The following is a 21,911-nucleotide window of genomic DNA, read 5'->3' as shown; positions in this document are numbered from 1 at the left end:
AAAATACTTGTTATTTCCTTATTTATCTTTTATTTCGAAGAGCAGAATGATATTTTCACATTGAACGCGACTGTCAAAAAATTCGTGGCTGGTATGACGCGGCGTTTCGTCTCGGCTAAGAGACATGTCAGATACTTTTACGAAATCGTCGAGCATCACGCTCTAAGTCCCGTTCGCCAAGTCAAAATGTTAGCAGGCTGGCCCTTTACCGATTATCATTGGTAACCCTAACCCTAACCCTGGGCTCATATAAATATTTTATATATACAAAAATACGTGTTAGGATATCCAAACACATGTGTTTGGAAATCAATTAGAAAAGGAATGCAATACTTAAACAAATGCTCGTTCGTTTGTTGGGACGAACTTTGGAAGGCAGAAGTTTAGGGAGAGGCTATGCAGGTCCTTCAGCCTTTCTTCAAGACTTTGCACAATTTGAACACACTCCCCGGCTGGAGTAAAGGATATGATATTTTTTGCGCGAAGCTTGCCAGTTTCGGAAAACATTAAAAGCCCACCTCTCTTTGTACTGTACTTTTGGACTTCGAAAGTTCGAGCACAGAAGCTTCCTTTTGGCTACATTTTGGTGGTTGAAACTGGTAAGACTTATTCCGGCGTAGATGCTTCATTCCACTTTTCAAAATTGAGACAGGAAGTCAATGCACAGTGACGCTGCCTCTGATTAAAAAGCTGCTGCTGCAAAAATCACAAAAACATCTTTCATGACACTGGCTAGCAAATCTGTTCATGTTTTAATAGTTCGATGAAACAAGAGAAAGCAAGAACTAACTAGAAGCAGGATCTTTGTTTGCTTTAATTTTGTGTTATTGCTAATAAATCAGACCCTTTGTAGAAGCCATTTTATAAGCTCGGGCTTCGTGTTTCATCAGGGTTTCTAAACACTCGAATACAATAAAAGCACTCGGCCTGCTGCTGCGTTCATTCATCAGTTTCCTCGTGTTTAGAAACCCTGATGAAACAGTCGCCTTCGTGTTACCTTTAAAATGGACATCGATCTAGTTTGTTTCGTTTCTCCCAAATGTAATCAATATTCGTACAAACATTTCATCACTAAGTCTTCAAACAATTTTAATTTGGAACGGTACCTCAAAGTTATTGACGGTTATTTATATAGGTTCTTGAAGCAAAGCCGAAGTTACCCTTAATTCTTACTCGAGACTTTTAGATGTTTTTTAAGTGAAAGCTTTTGATTGGAAAACTCTTATTGGACATTTTGGTGTACTGTATCGGAGAGCATTCTTAGTTGTTAATTTGATTCTCGTCGCCGGTGCGACAAAATATAGCTCTTCTTTGAATATTCAGCAACACTTCACTTCAAGACATGTCGTGATTTATTCAGAGTAAACCTATATTCTTTGAGAGACACAATCAGAGCGAAAAGCCGTTTCCACAATCCCTCCTCTTTAAACATTGTTAATCAGTGAGGTTTACTTATCCACGAGTATATTCTCATCAAAATTAAAAGGGGACTGAGATGATTCATATCTTACTTTGTAGTAATCCTCATTTTTCTTGCCTGGTAGCGTCGCAAAAAAAGTAAAAGTAGTTGGCCGTGTTACTAAATCTTTGTAGTTCTCAATTTCCATATATTTTTACAAGTTGCACACTGTAGGTGAAGTATAAAAGCCAGAAAACAAACAAAAATACTAAGAGAAAGACATAAAGAAATTATAAGTAACAAATACTAGCCAGTTAACAGCAATTTGATTGTTTTGTAGTAGTTTTGTTTTTTCTTGTTTTGGTATTCGAGGCTCGCATTTCGCTTGCTCTTTGGACTGAATTCAGAAGAAAAAGGAAATTCGTGAACAAGCGACCTCCTAAAGAAAAGCAACAGCGACAACAGCGCTGCTTCATCAGACATTTTCTATGATAAATGATCCTTGTACTTGTTTCTGTTAGCTTTTATTTATGTATCGAATACACACTTGGAGTAAGGAAAATATTTTTGTTTTTTAAGTAGAATAGTCTTGCATTATAGCAACACCTTGCGGGGGTCAATGCTTGGGAAAAAATATGCATTCTTAAGCCACCAGATCTGTCGGTTCTCTAAATCATTTAATTCAGGGATTGGGATGACTTTGTAAACCTTATCGTAATTCGTCATTTTGTTTTCATTTTAGAGCGGTGGAAGAAGGGAGAAAGTAATTTATTAGCTACCTACGATAATGAATCTTAGTTACTTTTATTTTGACAGTGTTTCAATATTCACGCTTTGAAGATATTAGATATATTAAATGTGTATGTATTTTTAATAAAGGCAAATATACTTAATTAAACTCTCCTTATTTTTTACTTCATTTTCTTAGAACACATTCTATTGTGTTAGACTGATTGAAGCATCTTAGTATAAATGTATAACAGGCCTTGAGCTGTTGTATTTCTTTTTTTTATTTCATGCTATCGTAGATCTACGGCATCGCTAAGGAATGCAAACAATTTTCTATTTTCTTAACATTCCCAGACGATACGGTAGATCGGCGAAACCTTAGAATAAAAGAGAAATACAGTTGCCCAATACCTCAATCGAATCGTCCGCTTGCCTGGTTTCTAAGGCCTATAAAATTTAGACTTAAATTACTGTTTCGCTGTGTGTCCATTTGAGCTGTAATTGGCCCCGGTTTCCACTGACCATAGCATTTTCTAGTTTTGTTGTTGCAAGGAAGATGAACCTGCTGCTTTATCAGACATTTCTGCGATAACTAACCCTTGCATTTGTTTCTGTTATCTTTTGTTTATGTATCGAATACGCACTTAGAGTTTGGAAAATAATTTTGTTTTTAAGTAAATCAGTCTTGCATTTATCATTTATCAGTAATTTTCTTTTCATTTTAGAGGAGATGCGGAGGAGGAAGAAAGGTAAGTTATATGTTGCCTATGATGATTAACCTTAGTAAGTTACAAGCTAAAATACACTGTTGGAGTTAGGATAATACTTTATTTTTTTTTAATTAGGTAAATTAGTCTTGCAATATAGCAACACCTCGCGGGGGTCAATGCTTGGAAAAAATTATGCACTCTTAAGCCACCAGATCTGTAGGTTCTCTACATAATTGTATTGAGGGATTGGGATGATTTTACAAACCATATCGTAATTAGTCCTTTTGTTTTCATTTTAGAGAAGAGGAAGAGGCGAGAAGGTAATTTATTCGTTATCTATTTATTTTGACCGTGTTTCAATATTCACTCTATACACTACACACTGGATATGAATGTTTGATAATAGCAAATATACTCAATAATACAATGAATTTCAATTCCTTTATTTTATAGTAGCACATTATATTAACTGAAACTGATATAAGCATCGTATTATAAATATACAAATATGGCAACAACACAACGAAAACACATTGGAATAACGCAGCTTAATGCTTAGAAATAAAGCTGAATCGTTCCCCAGCTGCAGGGTGTGCGTCTCTGTAATACCCTTCATAGACAGAACTAAACTGGTTACCTTTTAACAGCTCATATCTGTGTGATCCAACCAGCTATTTACGGTCAAATGTACCCAATAACAGTCACGAGAAATAATTCTGAGACTGATCAAATAGTATTGTTAGCGCAATCAGGTTGTTTCTTAACCTCAGCAAAATCTGACTTAAAAGTAAACCAATTTCATGCACGAATTCAACTTTCCTGCACGGCTTCAACTACCCTGGACGACTGAGAAATTTCGGCACGACTTTAAGAACAAGTCTTTGAATCAAACATCTTGGGGAATCCAAATTTTCAACCCCCCTTCAAATTTTGCATGCAGTTAGGCAATCAGGGGGATGCACAAAAATGCCCTTTTTAAAGGTTGCAACACTCTTGTTGCCATGGTAACAACGGCTGCTTGTTTGAGGTCTGGGGCCTCATTTTGGGGCCTCAAACCTGCTAATTTATCGAAAAATGTCCATTTCTCGTCTTCTTTGGGGTGACCGATGGAAAACCTCATGGAGAAATACACCGTCACGCTATCGTGATAACCTACATGTTTATGACAAATGACCGGTGTGAGGATAGTTTCGTGTAGATCAGCCGACTTCAACATGTTTTAAATGACATACAAGTATAACAGTGTATCTCCAGAGGGCTTCGGATCGCTCAAATTCCCGTGGAAAAAAGGTGCAGCACTCGGAATCTGGATGATATGCACACGATTTGAGGTATGTGTTTGTAGTTACGTCAGGTAGTCCTCCATGAAGGTTGATCAATTTTTTTTTAAAGATGACAACCAGAGGCCAGATTCCTCTTCGCGACATTGCTTATAAGATAACATTCTTTCAAAGCCTTTCATGTCTCATTTTTCTGAAACATTTGTTGTTGAGAAACTTTAATGTAAACAAATTATGCAATATCTGATTTTGAGCTTTTTTCGCGAATTGCCCCAATAAAAAGTAGAGGTAGGACCGCAGAGATGTTTACGTATTCAAAAACTAGAATATTATAACCAGCTAGGTGGGTAGTTTCAGTTCCAGAATCGGTGTACTTTTGGAGAAATTCAGATAAACATTTCCCCTCTTTTACCCTTCAACAAAAATGACCGAAACTGTACCGAGATAAATAATCTATTGGTGTGTTCACATTCACTCCCAGGGAAAATTGAATGTGAAGACGACTGATGTCACTATTTATGGTAGAAGTGCCAATTTGTAATGTTTTATTTAGCTTTAGATAGAGAAATAAACATTTCATTCTTTTTTTGCGACGTTTTTTGTTTGAAAATAAGGCCCCAGGCCTCGAAGAAGCAGCCGTTGTTACCATGGCAACAAGAGTGCTACATTTTTTAAAGGAGAATTTTTGTGCACCCCTCCTGAATGCCTAACCGTATGCAAAATTTGAAGGGGGCTTGAAAATTTTCATTCCCCAAGATGTTTGATTCTTACAGAGACTTGTTGTTAACATTTCGGCACGACTTTTTCTGGTTCTGTTCTGTTATTTAACAGTACCTACAAATGTTTACCTTAGGATTGAATGTCGTCTTGTCCAATTTTATGGGGAATAGGCTTTGGTGAAATGATAACAATCAAATTGTTTTGTGTCAACACGCAAGGCCATAAGTAAAGCAGTTTTGTGACGGTTCAAAATGAAACGAAGCCAAAGCGATTATTCTAGTCAGTAGGAACAGGTTTAAACAAGAAAATGAGCCAATCATGCAGATGTTGACGAGTGGGTTGGCCACGTCTGAATTTAATTCTTCTCAGTACATTGGCGATACAGAGAACCAGTCTAACTTAAGTCCTCGCAGATATTTTATCCTCTATTGTAAACTGATTTATATTCTAGCAACTGAGTGCAAGACAAGCACATTACGCATAATTTGATGGAGGAAACTTATCTTATTTAGAAACTTATCCAATTTAGCTAGGAAAGTTGCAAATTTATTCATAGTTCTTACCAAACAGTGTGAGCTAGAACAAGTACACTGCGATCGGCCGGCGGTGATGATGATCTGATGTGTTGATTCTTGTGTTGAGTCTTTCGATGGAAAAAGTTAAATGTCGTGCCATGAAAGAGTCGTGCCAGACAAAGTCGCGCCAGAAAATTAAAATCGTGCCAGAAAATTCATGTCATGCCGGAATGTTGAAGTCATGCCGGAGTCACCGCAGATTTGGACGCCCCGCGGATTTGGACCCCTCCCCAGTCCAAATTCGTTAGCGGATATGGATCCACTTCGCAAATTTGGACCCCCCTACCGAACTTTCCTTTTAAGCATCCTTTGTATCATATTTGGTAACTAAATCTATTTGCAAGCTGTTGGTCGATGTTCTTTTCAATCACAACACAATTACCAAATTTTCTATTGTGTTAAACTGATTTAAGTATCTTAGCATAAGTGTTCAATTGGCCTTGAGTTACTGTATTTCTTTTTTTATATTCCATGCTTTCGCAGATCTTTGGCACCATTCAGGAACGTAAATAATTTTCTATTTTTCTTTCCATTTCCTAACGATGCCGTAGATCGGTGAAAGCTTGGAATAAGGGAGAAATGCAGTTGCGCAAGGTGTCAATTGAATCGTCCACTTGCCTGGTTTCTAATATAAGACCTGTCAATGTATATATAAATCACTGTTTCGCTGTGTGTCCATGTGAGCTAGGTTTGGTCCCGGATTTCCGTTTACCTTGAACATTTTCAGCTTTGTTGTTGCAGCGAAGATAAAGCTGTTGCTTTATCAGACATTTCTGCGATAAATAACCCTTGTATTTGTTTCAGTTATCTTTTGTTTATGTATCGAATACGCACTTAGAGTTTAGAAAATACTTTTGTTTTTAAGTAAATCAGTCTTGCATTTATCAGTAATTTTCTTTGCATTTTAGAGGAGATGCGGAGGAGGAAGGAAGGTAAGTTATATGTTGCCTATGATGATTAACCTTAGTAAGTTTTATTTGGACAGTGTTTCAATATTCACTCTATGTAGTACACATTGGATGTGTAGGTATGTTTGATAATAGCAAATGCAATCGATGATACATTAAAGTTCATTTTTTTTAGTTTATCATGGAACATTCTATTGACTTAAACTAATTTAAGCATCGTATTATAAATTTGTAACAATGGCCACAGCAAAAAACAAAAACGAAAACAATGATGTAACGCAGCTCAATGCTTAGAGATGAACCTGAATCGTTCTCCAGTTGCGGAGTGTGTATCTCTGTAATACCCTCCACAGACAGAACTTTAGCAATTAGGCTTTAACGATTAGGCTTTAACGGCTGTGTGATCCAACCAGGTATTTACGGTCAAACGTTACCCGATAAAAGTCACTGGAAATAATACTGAAACTGATTAAATCGAATTGTCAGTGCAATCGGGTCGTTTCTTAACTTATGTTGAATCTGACTGAAAGATGAACTCATTTTTAATTATATACTGGAAGCGCCCGTAGTCAGTATGAAGCGAATTCTGTGCTCTGATTGGCTATCTGAGCGGGATTGCCTGCTCTGATCCCATCGCTGCTAACATGTCGTCCAATTTACGCCCCTAGTCCCTTTAGAAATTCATGCTAGAGGTCCTGTGGCGGTTAAGGCCTATAACGACGCCCTCAAAGACGGAGAGGCATCTGTAAACAGAATACCAGTAATCTTGGTCGGACAAGAGCGAACAGGAAAAACTAGTCTAAAGAGATCTTTAAAAGGAGAGCTTTTCAACAAATTTGAAGAAAGTACGGATGGAATTCAGGCAGATACTGGATATTTCAAAGTCTCTAAAGAAATTTGGAAGACCGGGAAAAAAATTGAAGATGCGGGTCCTGAATCAAGTATCTCGTTTGAAAACCTTGCGGCAGCTAAGTTGATTCTTGAACGGTTAAGGCGAGAAAATTTGAGTTCACAGGATGTTCCACAACAAAGTAAAAACGCCACTCATCTCGATACCGAAAAAACCAGCAGAGATACGGCATCATCTACTTCGAGTCAGCCAAATGGAAACGATGACAGTCCCTTACACATGCCAGAAATACCTGAAGAAGTACTTCATGAGCTAACCAAACTGCTCCAGAGGGAGAGAGATGTTTCCGACATTAATGATGTCTATTCAATCTTGTGGGACTTTGCTGGGCAATCAGTCTACTACGACACCCATCCAATTTTCCTGATTGAAAATGCTATCTATCTTTTGGTAGCCAATCTGAGCCATAATCCTGAAGAGAAGGCAACTCCACCTGTGAAGAAAGGATTGTACAGTAATGTGGTAGACTCTCATAGCAACAAAACAAACCTTGACTTCCTTGACTTTTGGATGTCATCAATTTTTTCACTGGCTAGCCCCCAATCCAGCTGCTCAGATTCAGCCACAAATGGTCAAGAAAATTTACCCGGAAGACTTCCCCCAGTGTTTTTGGTTTGCACCCATGCCGACAAGCCCTTCTACAGGACTAAGGCTAGAGATCAAGCGCTTGAAATATATGGGTTTTTACGAAGCAAAGCATACAGGGAGCACCTTTTCAAGGACGTTTTCGCCGTGGATAATACCAAATCAGGAGGTGACCACGAGTGCCTAGAGGTCGTGCGCCTGAGAGAGAAAGTACTTGCTGTAGCAAAGGAGTTCCCACTGATGAAAACAAAAATACCATTGAGGTGGTTGAAGTATGAAAACTTGCTTCACATCCGTATGGAGCATGACAAGTGGATACCGCTCAATGAAGCCAGGTGCATTGCATTTGACGAGTGCATCATTCATAACGAGGCAGAATTCTCGACCTTGTTGAATTTCCTGCATGATCAGAGAATTGTTGTTCATTTCAGTGGCTCCCCAGAGCTGGAGAGGATGGTGATCTTAGATCCCCAGTGGCTTGTCGACGTTCTCAAGAAGATTATCACTGTAAAGCGGTATGAACACTCTGAAAAACAAGTAGAGTCCATGTGGTTAAAGCTTGAAGACACAGGGGTCTTAGATGAAAGGCTTATCGACCATGCATGGAGAGACTTGTTTGACAACCAAGAATCCCGCGACAGCCTCATTGCAATCTTGGAAAGATTGAGTCTTCTTTGTTCTTGGCCGTCCGCTGATTCTAACAAGCAATATCTTGTGCCATCCATGTTGATGTCACCCCCAACGAAGGATGTCTTGAGGCTTCTCGCCTCCGCAAAAATGCCATCACTTTTTATCACATTCGCGTCAGGTCGAGTGCCCCCTGGTCTCTTCTCCCGACTTATCCTTCTTTTCCTCCAATGGTGCAAAGAAGAATGGAAGAGCGAAGTGAGACCACAGTTGTTTCATAATTTTGCCGTGTTTTATATTCTTCCAGGCCAAGGTGTGTCCTTGATTTTTTGGTGCCATTCCTCGTCGATCGAAATCGTCGTTTACAGTGGAGACATCGACAACGAGACAGTAGCAAAGTCTTCTTATGAAAACTATGACCAAACTCTAGGCCGTACTATTCACTGGAAATTGAGATTGGTAATGGAATGCATGCGCAAAGAGTTCCACTGGCTCAAGTACGTGAATTACGATATGTGTGTCTGCTGCCCAGTATGTTCTCAAGCAAGCTCTATCAAATGTCGCGCTCATGACGTGTATGGATGTGAGTGTCTACACTTCTTGTCAGAATCTGATTTGAGACAGCGTCAATATTGTGACAGACCAGGACGCAGCCTTCTTGGGGATTGCAGGATTCGGGTCAACCAGTTTGAATATTGGTTCTCATTCGAAGACGTAGAGAAAAGTACTAGAATTTCAACTAATCGGGTAAGTTAAGTTGATAATCTAGAGGCATTTTCGTATAAGGTCAGTGTTTACATAATCTGAATGAACTTGACAAGTACATGTATAGTATAAAACAGTATAGTGGATAGCATTAAAGGCAGACTCTGAATAGCTAATCAAACTCCGCATATCCTTTGTCATTTACCTTAGAGTAACTCGCACGGGATTTTCGCCCGAAATTTGGGTAATCGTTGCAGGAATAAATGATTTAAAATTATAATTTTGTGCTATCTTATCTCAGAGTTTAAGCGTATACTAAAACGTTCACTCACCTCCATTTCGTTGAATAGTTGATTAATAATAATAATAATGATAATCATCGAAATATTTGACCAGGATAACCCTTCAATACAAAAGTACTGTTATCAACGGGATCCTGCTTATTGAGAATTAAAAACTAAAAATAAGAAATATTAAAATATGTATAAGATAGTACCTATAATACAAAAGACACCTCGTTAAAAACTGCTGAAACTACAATAGAAATCACAAGTAATAATTGTCCAAGGCTTTCCTAAATAAAACTTAAGAGTTAATGTTCCTCAAACCCAAAGGTAATTAATTAAAAATCGAGGGACCCAAAAAATAAAAATCTACGGCGCGCAAAATCCAGTTTGACCCTTGGTAGCTTTGTTGGTTTCCCATTGTTTCTAGTGTTTTACGCGTTATGATGTAATCGTTGGAAGTAGTCTTTAAATGGGAGACATATGGTTCCATTAAGGCAGTCAAATACAGAGCAGCATGCTCTCTCTTGTTAAAAGTTGTCAATTTTTAAAAATCGAAGATCATAGTTCTGTGGACTGCATTTAGGGGAAATGGAAATGGTTTCGTGGCTTCTGGCCTCAGTGGAGCGGATCAAGTGTTTGCGGGACTCTGACCATCAAAGACTATTATACCCGCAATACGTAAATATTAGCTTAATCATCGATTGGTAAATTCTTTGGGCGCTGACGGTATCAATGCTAGAGCGGATACGCCGTAAGAGGTTCATTCTTGCTGCTGCCTTCTTGTATATTTTATGAAAATGCGTGTCAAGATTATGTGTAGGGTCCAACTGAACATCGAAGTACTTCTAAGATGTAATGGTATTGATGTGAGAACCATTGACCGAGATCTTGACTTGACAACCAAGTATAAAAGTATATAAGTATATATTGGATATAAGTTCTGGATACTGACTTTCAATACATCGTGGTGAATTTTAAATGAATATGAAATAAGTTAACATTAATAACAGGCAAGAAGTCACTAACCCAAAGTTGAATAAAGTATTGGATCTGTGTCTCCACTTGAAGATGTTCTAGATTGATTCATAAAATCTGCACCATACGAGCGATTTTAATTTTCATCATATCTATCCTTCAAATCAAGGAAAAACTTCTCTCCTAGCAATAATATAGCTGTGGCGTACTCGTTACTAAATTGAAATAACAAATTCAATTTAAAGAGTTAACATTGTAGCCTGCAACGTGTAGCTGTCCGTTTAGTAAGCCAGCCAGTCTCATCCCCTTGCTAGGGGCAATAAGATGCGAATACGTTTTGTTTTTTTAAGGCCAATCTAAAGTTGATTTAATCTGCTTTGTTTATTTAGCATCCCCAAGCTTTTAATGCCTCGGGTCCTGAAAGTTCTCTCGATGAAGAAGGCATATCTCCCTTTGAAGGTGAGAGGCACTTTCTTTTCATGTCATCATCGCATAATGAAAATGTCGTACTAAAAAGAAAAAATTCAAGGTACATAAGAGTACTTTAGGATTCTATCGAGATCCATTTCCATAAATTGTGATACGAGAGCATTTCGAACGATGTTCTCTCTCCCGGAACTGGCATAATTATCAGTTCATGATGTTGAGCGTCAACAAATAACTTTTGTTATGGAGAGCGCCCATATTTTTTTAGAGTGCGTTGCGTTACATAATTATTAAAAATAGAACGAAGAAGTTTCTAGAACATTTAGTCATGATGACTAAGCGAGAACTTTAAGGAGAACCTTCTAGAACCGTGACTCAGCATATTTTTGTTATGATGTAATCATAGTGTAATGTTTCTAAAAATAACAATATTATAGATCTCTAGAACATTCTAGAACTTTTCCGAAAGATATATAAGGAGTCACGCTAGCTTAAAGAAAGAGGCCTTTTAGTGAGCTATAACTGTTGTTGCGAAGAGCCCAGAGGAGCGAGAGCCGGACAGAGTTGTTTACTGGAATTGAAAGCCGTGTGGAAGGCTACGTGAGAGAAAGAATTACGGACGTCGACAGTTTGTTAAAGATTTTCAAGAGAACTGTGAGTTGTGCGGTAGTGCACTGAGATTTAAGTGATATTATTTGTGAAGGACTCTAAGTTATAGGGATACTGATTGTATTAGCATTTATATCGCTCCGTAGATAAGTGAAAAAGATAGTTATTGTATTGGTTGTCGATATCGCTTCGTAGTTATTACGTTGGTCAATAGAGTAGTTGAGTTGTACGAGTTGTATCTTTCTGGCGGTTTGGAAAATACCGTAACAGAAATTGGGGGCCTGTCCGGGAGCGAATTTTGTGGAAGTGTATTTAGAGCAGAGGTAATTGTTTGGGAGCGAATTTTACAGAAGTATTTGGCATATAAGTTATTGTCTAGGAGCGAGTTTTGTAGTGAAGGTTATAGTAGAGTATTCTAAAGATAAGTTATTGTCGACTTAAGTAGTCATAGAGTATATCAAGATGTCAAAGTTTAATCCAGAAGACTTTATGTCGAGTCCCGACAAAGGAGTATTTAATGCGTTAAGGAAAGACGAACTTATTTTATTAGCAAAACACTTAGAGTTAGAGTCTAAGCAAGCAATGAGAAAGGATGAAATACGACAGATTATAGTAAACCACTTAGTGGATACTGAGGTTTTTGAAGGGACAATGTTAGAAACATCGTCAAAAACAATGTTAGAAATAAAAAAGTTGGAGATGCAAGAAAAGCGAGAGAAAGAGGAAAGGGAAATGCAAGAACGACTGAAGAGAGAAGAAATGGAGATGAAGAGAGAAGAAATGGAGAGACAAGAAAGACTGAAGAGAGAAGAAATGGAAAGACAAGAGAGGCTAGAGAAAGAGAAACTGGCTTTTCAGCATGAAATGGAAATGAAAAAGTTAGAGCTACAAATGAAATTAGGATTAAGCTCGGATAGTGAAAAGCATAGCGAAAAGTTTGATGTTACAAAGAACATCAGGTTAGTGCCTCCATTCCAAGAAAAAGATGCTGATAAGTACTTTTTACACTTCGAGAAAGTAGCTAGTAGTCTTAAGTGGCCTAAAGAGTGCTGGGTTATGTTATTGCAAAGTGTATTGGTTGGTAAAGCTAGGGAAATATATACACAGTTAAGTGTAGAACAAGCTGTAAGTTACGACGAAGTTAAGGATCTTATTTTAAAGGGTTACGAGTTAGTTCCTGAGGCTTATCGTCAAAAGTTTAGAAACTATGAGAAAGTTAGTAGTCAAACCTACGTAGAATTTGCTAGGAGTAAGGAACAGTTATTTGGTCGTTGGTGTCATTCACAGAAGGTAGATAAGAGTCACGATAAGTTAAGACAGTTGGTATTAGTTGAAGAATTTAAGAGGTGCATTCACAGTGATGTCCGAACGTTCATTAACGAGCAAAGAGCAGAAACGTTGGAAGACGCTGCACGGTTAGCAGATGAATTTTCGCTGAGTCACAAACTGAACTTCGTGGAAAAGCCCCGTCAGCCTGACAGTAGATTTCAGCCTCCCTCCGCATCACGATGGGTTGGAAGCCAGCGGAGTAAACAGAATAACGGAACACCTCCCAAACGGAACCCTGGTAACCATTTTACAAATCGTTCCAGCTCCACCTCGCCAGGACAAAACAGGTTTGTTCCAAATAAGCCCATCAAGTCACCAACCTGTTATTATTGCAGAAAAGAAGGTCATCTGATTTCCAGTTGCCCAGAAAAGTGGAGATCTGCGCAAAAATATGGTGTGGAGTCGAAGCCCAACGGATTTGTTGCCAAGCCGTCGCCTTCAGTTTCTGAAAGTGAATGTACACCTCCGCGATTTTCTCGAGAGAAGACCCAGACAATCTCTACAAATGACGTCAGTGGTTTGTCTAAATCTGTCATGGATATGTTCCAGCCCTTTATTCACGATGGCTCAGTATCATTATCCCGTGATATGACAGATTCAGTACCGATCAAGATTTTAAGAGACACTGGAGCCTCACAGTCTTTGCTATTAAGCGACACGTTGTTGTTTTCTGAGAAATCGTCCACTGGTGCAAGTGTTCTAATCAGAGGAATCAGTTCCGAGTATACCCCAGTGCCGCTCCATACAGTTTTTCTGTCGTCAGATCTTGTGTCTGGTCCTGTGAAAGTTGGAGTACAATCAACATTGCCGTTCGATGGAGTACATCTTATCCTTGGAAATGACCTTGCAGGAGACAAAGTGGTCATTAATGCTGTCGTTACAGAGAAGCCTAGTTCAGAAAAGTCTCCAGACCCCGTCGAGAAGATAATTCCTGGTCTTTATCCTGCATGTGTAGTAACGCGAGCCATGAGCAAGAAGAGGAAAACCAGCGATGAAGAAATTGCCTTAGCGGACACCCTTATTAGTCGAGTTTTTGAGGATGAGCAGCCAAGTCCCTCCCCTTCTGAGCCAACAGAAATCCTACCTGAGAAGAATTTAACAGATCAGTCTGAGAAGATGTCGACCTCTCAGCTCATCGCTGGACAACGTGAAGACCCAGAAATTTCGCCGTTGTTTTCAAGAAGCGTCAGTGAAAACGAAGTATCACAGAACCCCACCTGTTATTTTACAAAGAATGGAGTGCTAATGAGAAAGTGGAGACCGCTCGATGTTCCAGCTGAGGACGAATGGGCTGTTAAGTACCAGATTGTTGTCCCGAAAACTTACAGGCAAGACATTCTAAGTATGGCACACGAGACTCCCCTGGCTGGCCATTTAGGTGTGAACAAAACTCACAGAAAGATCTTGAATAATTTCTATTGGCCCAACCTGAGAAAAGATGTAGCTGAGTACTGTAGGTCATGTCACGCCTGTCAGATGGTTGGGAAACCAAACCAGACCATTCCAAAAGCGCCACTGCAGCCTCTGCCAGCCGTTCAAGAACCATTCAGCCGTGTAATTGTTGATTGCGTCGGACCGCTACCAAGAACGAAGTCTGGAAATCAGTTCTTGTTAACCATCATGTGTGCGTCCACCAGATTTCCTGAAGCCGTCCCCCTGAGAAACATCAAGGCCAAGACTATCGTCAAAGCTTTAACGAAGTTCTTTACGCTGGTCGGACTTCCTAGCGCTATCCAGTCTGACCAAGGTTCTAATTTCATGTCTGGTATTTTTCAACAAGTAATGCACGAACTTGGAATCGCACAGTATAGATCATCCGCGTACCATCCTCAAAGTCAAGGAGCTCTTGAAAGATGGCACCAGACTTTAAAGAACATGATGAGAGTCTACTGTTTCCAAACAGAGAAAGATTGGGACGAGGGAATCCACCTATTGCTGTTTGCGGCACGCGAGTCCGTCCAGGAGTCCCTAGGATTTAGTCCGTTTGAGCTCGTTTTTGGGCACACTGTGAGAGGGCCTCTTAAACTGCTTAAGGAGAAATTATTGTCAAGCGGTAGTGAGTCTATTAATCTTTTACAATATGTTTCAGACTTTCGTACTAAGTTATTTAGAGCTTGTGAACTAGCTAGAGACAATCTTAGTTCTTCTCAGAAGTTAATGAAGAAGAAGTATGATGTAGACGCTGTAGAACGTAGTTTTAAGCCAGGTCAAAAGGTTCTTGCATTGTTGCCAGTGCCCGGTAACACATTGTATTCTAGATTTTTTGGTCCTTATGTTATTGAGAAGAAGTTAAATAACCTTAATTACGTAGTAGTTACTCCAGATAGGCGTAAGCAGACGCAATTATGTCATATTAACATGTTAAAGCCTTACCTAGAGAGAGATAATAATGTAGTTAAAGAGCCCGTAAACGTTAATGTAGTTATTTCTGAGCCCGAAGACTTAAGTAGTGAGTTTAGTAGTAGCCACCTCAGTCCTACTGACACATCAAAACTCACCAACTCCGATGTGCTAAAGAATTTGGACTCCAAGCTGTCACACCTTGAAGAGAGTCAACGTCAAGACCTACAGAAGCTACTTGAAAGGTATAGTGACCTGTTCCCTGATGTACCATCTAGGACAAATCAGATTTACCATGACGTGGATGTCGGTGATGCTGCTCCTGTTAAACAACACCCATACAGGCTGAATCCGAGAAAACAACAGTACCTCAAAGAAGAGGTAAAATATTTGTTGGAGAACGATTTTATCGAACCAAGCAGCAGTAGTTGGAGTTCTCCATGTATACTCGTGCCTAAACCGGATGGGAGCTATCGGATGTGTACCGATTACAGGAAAGTTAATAGTGTGACCAAGACAGATACCTTTCCAATCCCAAGAATGGATGATTGTATCGATAAGCTGGGAAAGGCAAAGTATGTAACAAAATTTGACCTTCTCAAAGGATTCTGGCAAGTACCGTTAACGGATCGCGCTAAGGAGATATCAGCATTTGTAACTCCAGAAGGACTCTACCAATACAAGGTCATGCCCTTTGGTATGAAAAATTCTCCTGCTACCTTCCAACGTCTCATTAACAAAGTCATCGCCAACCTTGAGGATTGTGAAGCCTATATTGATGATGTAATCATCTATAGTGAAACCTGGGAGAAACACCGAGAAACTATCCGTGAGTTCTTCAGGAAGTTGAGCGAGGCCAAATTAACAATCAATCTCTCCAAAACCGAGTTTGGCCAAGCACAAGTGACGTATTTGGGACATGTCGTCGGACGAGGACAAGTACAGCCAGTTAACGCCAAGGTCGAAGCCATAATCAAGTTTCCGCGACCAGAAAACAAAAAGCAACTGATGCGTTTCCTTGGTATGGCTGGTTATTATCGAAGGTTTTGCTCTAACTTTGCAACTGTCACAGAGCCATTGACAAAACTGCTCAGCAAGAAGGAGAAATTTAATTGGAGCGACCAGTGTGAAAAGGCTTTTGAGGAGCTGAAAGCCATGTTACAGAGTGCCCCTGTTTTAACAGCGCCTGATTTCTCTTCACCGTTCAAGCTGGCTGTTGATGCAAGCGATGTTGCCGCTGGTGCTGTGTTGTTGCAAGAGGATGATGAAAGTGTAGAACACCCGGTTTGTTATTTTTCAAAGAAGTTTAACAAAAGTCAAAGGAACTATTCTACCATCGAAAAGGAATGTTTAGCACTGCTGTTAGCTCTTCAACATTTTGAAGTTTATGTTAGTTCCTCAAGTTTGCCCGTTGTTGTGTATAGCGATCACAACCCCCTCGTATTTCTTCACAAATTAAAGAGCAAGAATCAGCGATTGTTGAGGTGGAGTTTAATGCTGCAGGAGTATGTCTTGGACATCCGACATATAAAAGGAAAGGATAATATTATTGCAGACTGCCTCTCGAGACCTTGAGCTTTGCAAGAAAGTTTTGCAAACTTTCTTTTCTCGAAGGGGGAGGGTGTTATGGAGAGCGCCCATATTTTTTTAGAGTGCGTTGCGTTACATAATTATTAAAAATAGAACGAAGAAGTTTCTAGAACATTTAGTCATGATGACTAAGCGAGAACTTTAAGGAGAACCTTCTAGAACCGTGACTCAGCATATTTTTGTTATGATGTAATCATAGTGTAATGTTTCTAAAAATAACAATATTATAGATCTCTAGAACATTCTAGAACTTTTCCGAAAGATATATAAGGAGTCACGCTAGCTTAAAGAAAGAGGCCTTTTAGTGAGCTATAACTGTTGTTGCGAAGAGCCCAGAGGAGCGAGAGCCGGACAGAGTTGTTTACTGGAATTGAAAGCCGTGTGGAAGGCTACGTGAGAGAAAGAATTACGGACGTCGACAGTTTGTTAAAGATTTTCAAGAGAACTGTGAGTTGTGCGGTAGTGCACTGAGATTTAAGTGATATTATTTGTGAAGGACTCTAAGTTATAGGGATACTGATTGTATTAGCATTTATATCGCTCCGTAGATAAGTGAAAAAGATAGTTATTGTATTGGTTGTCGATATCGCTTCGTAGTTATTACGTTGGTCAATAGAGTAGTTGAGTTGTACGAGTTGTATCTTTCTGGCGGTTTGGAAAATACCGTAACACTTTCCTTCATCGTAAGTTTGTCATCTCAATGAGGCTCTTTTTTTTTTCAATTATTTCTATATCATTTCCAAGGAACGACACGGAAAGAACTTGCGCTGCCAGAGAATGTCAAAAGTTCCATTCAGTCCATTTCATTCCGTTCAACAAGTGATGTTGAGGATATTGTGAGTCAGTTTCAAGAAACTCTGCAGTTGGAACCAGCATCTTTGACCAGTCCAGAGCCCGAGACGAAAAGTATGCTTCGCAGCCTTGCTTTGAGAGCGAAATCTGAGAAAAGGGTTGACTTGGTGAGACACTTACGAAAGATTACACCCGCTGGTACTACTGGTGAGTTTGAGAAAGATAAGGCATTTTTTTCCTGGCGAAGGGGGGTGAGGCTCTGAGAAATAACCTTGTACTTGTGTTAGTTTCCTTTTTATGCTGAAGATGCTGAATTATTTTTTTTTGTGTTGTTGGATTTTTTGTTGATACCCTTTTGATCCGCTGTAATGTAATTTTTTAGTTTAATTTTGGTATTAAGTTTTCCAATGTCCGTTTCGCTTTGATTGTCTTCTTTTTCTTTTTTTTTTTTTTGTTTTCTTTTTCTCTGAAGGGCCCTTGTTGAACGAGGAAATGCCGATCGGTCACATGCCTTATGGACAGTACAAGGATTTGACGTTCAGCCTCTCGGGTAGGGAATTAACTAGACGCCTGTACACCAATTTATCCATAAACGAGTCTTCACCATTGATTGAGCTCATGTCAAAGGAAGGAGGAGCCTCGATGGAGCCTCGGAGAATTCGTGCCTCGACAAGATTCGATTTTGCCGATGCGTTTTCACATCACATTCCGGCTAGATTAGTTTATAGCTAGCTAAATTTCATCATCATAAAACCCTTTCCAGAAGGGTTAGACAAAGATAACTTGGAAGAAATTTGGAGGATAAAGGGGCGTCAAGGAAAAGTCAGCATTTGTGCCATTTGACTATACTGTCCACAGTAGAGTTTGGTTTAAGGTCAAAATCTGTTTTTCCAATTGTAACATAATTTATGAAAGTGCATAATATCTTTTTCTATGCAGGTGGAGACCAGTGGAAACTGTTGGCAGATAGGCTGGGTTTCTCCCAAATCGACATTCGCTTTTTAGACAAGAGATATCCGAATCCTTCTGACGTTGTCCTCGGCGCTGTGGCAAACCGTCGCCACCTGAGTGTTGGAGAAATCTATGACACATTAGTCGACTGCGAGCTACCAGCTATCGCAGATCTAATGTAATTAAAGTAGAATATGAACACCGGATGAAGGTGAGCGACACAGCAAGAAGCAGAAGCGAAAACAAGGTAGTGACCGTTCACCTATTAGCAACACATATATGTAACAATGTATTTCCTGAACATTTAATCGAGGTGTCAGAGCCTTGGTCTGTTTCAGGTAGAATTTTTTAGCAGTTTTATAGTCACTTGGAATCGCACTTTTATAAAGTAAAAAGCAAAAAAATTCTTTTTATTGATTTCCATATAAAACGTTTGCTACATTGCAAACCATAGTATAGGGATTAAATCAAGCCTCAAAGCAGAGCTCTAGTTTTTTGTTTGTTTGTTTTTTTCTGTCTTCATTTGATATTTACGTAGAGGGTTTGGTTGGGGTAGTGAACGAGAAAAAAAATTGGTAATCCAGGGTATTTTGTAACAGTTAGCGAGTGGGAATTCTTTGTTTCCTTAATATATGAGGGATTTTGTATGATGATGCATCGGAAAATGAGCTTTTAAGCGGTATAATGACAAGTGGGTCAAAACTTAAATAAAAACCCCAAAAGGAGGGCACCTGCATTTTTCAACAAATTCTATAGCTTAGTTTGAGTAGTTATCATTCAAAAGAAAATTATTTTACATTATGGCAACCAAGGATATGTTTAAAATAACATATATTCTAAGAGCGCCTTGATCTGATTGGTCAAAAACCTCTCGTTTATTGTAAAACCATAGATAATTGAAACATTTTGAGCTTGTTTTTTAAAAGTAATAGTATAGACTGCACTTTCTATCCGTTAAACGGCGTTGAGATATTGGTACGTCGGGAAAACAAGGGATGATTATAACAACCTCGAATAGGTTGTTAAACTCACTTGCCTCCGGATCACGATGTACAAACTGTCTTGGCATTCTCCCAAATCCCGCAAAGGCTGTTACGCCGATAACCGACAGAGAGTGTGTGGTCTACATTCATAGACATGAACTCAGTACAGTTTGATTTAGAGCAACTGTTGTATTTGAAACGGAAGAACCACGACGAAGGACTAAGCCGGGTTGATTTATCTCCATTAACAGAGGTAGCCTCGATTAGGGCCTGGTAAATAACATGAGGCAGTCTTCCACACTGGAGTCATAGCCTTCAGTTTTAAAAAGTATATTTTCTTTGTTTTCTAGACATTTTTATGAAATGTTTCAAACGCACCAGTAAATCTTATTTGTCGTTTCTTGCGAACAAAAAATTTTAACATGGTGGGGCATGCTGAAATAATACAGTTTTGCTTTACTTTTATGTCTATATGGCTATGGTTTTGGTGCTGATTTCTTTCTTTCTGAGTGTTTTGTGCATGCAAGTAATTAAAGGAACAAGAACAACAAGTGTTCATTATATCGAAATATTTTTACAACATAATAGCAGGGATTAACGGTGCAGGGAAGGGATGGGATCTCCCGCGAAAGAGTTCAAATCGTTTGAAATCTAGTCGTAAGCATTAAGTGTTTCCTTCTTATTCAGCATTGACGAACTTTCTTAAGGCGCGGAGCTCAAATGAAGTGACGAGGTTTCCTTGCACATGTAACGTCTCTGTATTTGTATTAGTTTTCATATTTTCTTGACTAATACACTGTTACAAAAAAATGATTTTATAATTATTAACACATGTACATTCAGTTAGCATCAGAATAATCTTCCACATTGGAGTTACCCATTTATACCCTTAGGGTAGGGAAAGTAGTTTTTACAGTGAAGTGCATTGGTGAAAAAATAATGATTTGTTGTAGTTAGTAATGCACACTGAAATATATTGGATCATCGGTTGTGCATGAACTAGTTTTGAGTGTAACTACTGAAGCAGCACATCTTATCTTCCGCTTGACCTATATGTATACCTTGTATGCCAATGTAAAGCCAAAATAAAATCGTGTGTGTTTTAGTTTATCATATGATTGAATGAGAAAATTATTAAATCTTATTTCGCTCGAAGAAAGTGAAAGATGTAGTTGTACACTTTTCCTATTCCATTTCTTCAGATTTCCGTTTTAGCCGTGGTTTACTATTCATAATCCTGAAAAAAAAAATACTTTATGAGAGAAACGTGTCTCCCACATAAAACAGAACACAGTGAGCTGAACAGGGCAACTGAAGCTATTCACCATCACCCCCAGCCCCCCTTCCACATTTCCCCCCGGTGTCAAGGTCAGTTAAGGACTTTCTTGACCTTCTATCGCAGCGTTTAGTCATTACTGATCATAAACCAAATTCAAGTTGATTGTTTTCTTTAATTACCCTTTTATGTAACTTATTACAAGTGCTAACTTTATCTTTCCCTTTTTCCTACAAATTAAACTTTCTTGGAATTGATATAGATAGTTAGTTTTTTCACTTTAACGTAATGAATGAATTTATTCCCAATGTTTGAAAACATACCGGTCCTCAAGCTGAGACTATCCAGTAATATCCTCTCTCTGTAAATTTAACGATTTAACGCACGATCAAATAACTATAAAATCAAACAGACTGCCCGTGCATTGCATGCAGGGACTTTTTTGGTTTTTAGTGATTTTATGTCAATAACTGCGAACTGCAATTCGACGGGGAGTTGCACAACCAAATTGAAGTGACCTAAATGAACAACCACAACAGAGAGAAAAGCTATTATTATTTTTCACTGCCTACCGATAAACTTCAACTCGTATCAATGATGGCGCTGATTTTATTCAAAGGATCTGATCTGAGTATTTAATGAACACATGATTTTTTAAAATAGTGTGGGTCACATTCTGTCTTAAAAACTGAAAGGAAGCCAGAACGGCCCACGAAGTCGAAGCTTGCGTGATACTTCTCATGGAATAAAATAGCAAAATCTCAGCTCTGTATAATTTGCAACTCGAGTAAGTCAAACACAGCAAGGTTTCCATTGAATGAATAATTGAGTCAATCAAAAAATCCATACGTACATCAGCTCTATTCAAATAAAACAACTTATATACTTTCTAATTAACTCACAGCTTTTAACCTAGAAATATCACCTAAAGACAAGATCTTTTATCGGTGTCACAAAAAGTATTTTCCCTCCGTGATGGATGGAAAATTTCGATTGCGCTGTTTCTACATCGGAAAAAAAGTTTTTGCATACCGAGGAAAACTTCAGAGAGGCCGAAAGAGCCTCATTTGACAGGTAATTGCTTGGAGATTTGGCCGAGGGAGTAGGTTTCCCGCAAATCGAATCCCAAATCCAAAGTCTGGTCTTTCGACATCGCATATTCCGAAAAAAAAAACTTCTCATAGTTCCGTCGCCCCTGAGTTTCA

The 21,911-nt window shown here is 38.9% G+C and overlaps 1 protein-coding gene and 1 long non-coding RNA gene across 3 annotated transcripts in view; both read left to right on the top strand.

The window, feature by feature from the left end:
• LOC149039691 (uncharacterized) overlaps positions 1-21,911 on the top strand; it is a 95,748-nt gene that overhangs the window by 36,634 nt on the left and 37,203 nt on the right. The gene's annotated exons all lie outside the window — the stretch shown is intronic.
• LOC113683872 (uncharacterized) lies at positions 2,858-20,535 on the top strand. Of its 2 annotated transcripts, none has more exons than XM_089183370.1 (7): positions 2,858-2,877; positions 3,138-3,158; positions 6,322-6,345; positions 6,990-9,190; positions 10,800-10,869; positions 17,449-17,703; positions 17,969-18,361. In XM_089183370.1, the coding sequence occupies exons 1-7, from the start codon at positions 2,859-2,861 to the stop codon at positions 18,226-18,228; spliced, it is 2,850 nt and encodes a 949-aa protein (XP_089039496.1). In that variant the 5' UTR covers position 2,858; the 3' UTR covers positions 18,229-18,361. The 2 variants fall into 2 exon arrangements, with proteins under 2 accessions (XP_089039496.1, XP_089039497.1); XM_089183371.1 differs by lacking the exon at positions 2,858-2,877 and adding an exon at positions 18,436-20,535 and having other exon boundaries at positions 2,941-3,158; positions 17,969-18,046.

The sequence above is a fragment of the Pocillopora damicornis genome, chromosome 9 (assembly GCF_964200805.1).
Source record: "Pocillopora damicornis chromosome 9, jaPocDami1.2, whole genome shotgun sequence".
NCBI lineage: Eukaryota > Metazoa > Cnidaria > Anthozoa > Scleractinia > Pocilloporidae > Pocillopora > Pocillopora damicornis.
Note: the sequence above shows the minus strand (reverse complement) of the source record. Positions and strands in the feature narration are given on the sequence as shown.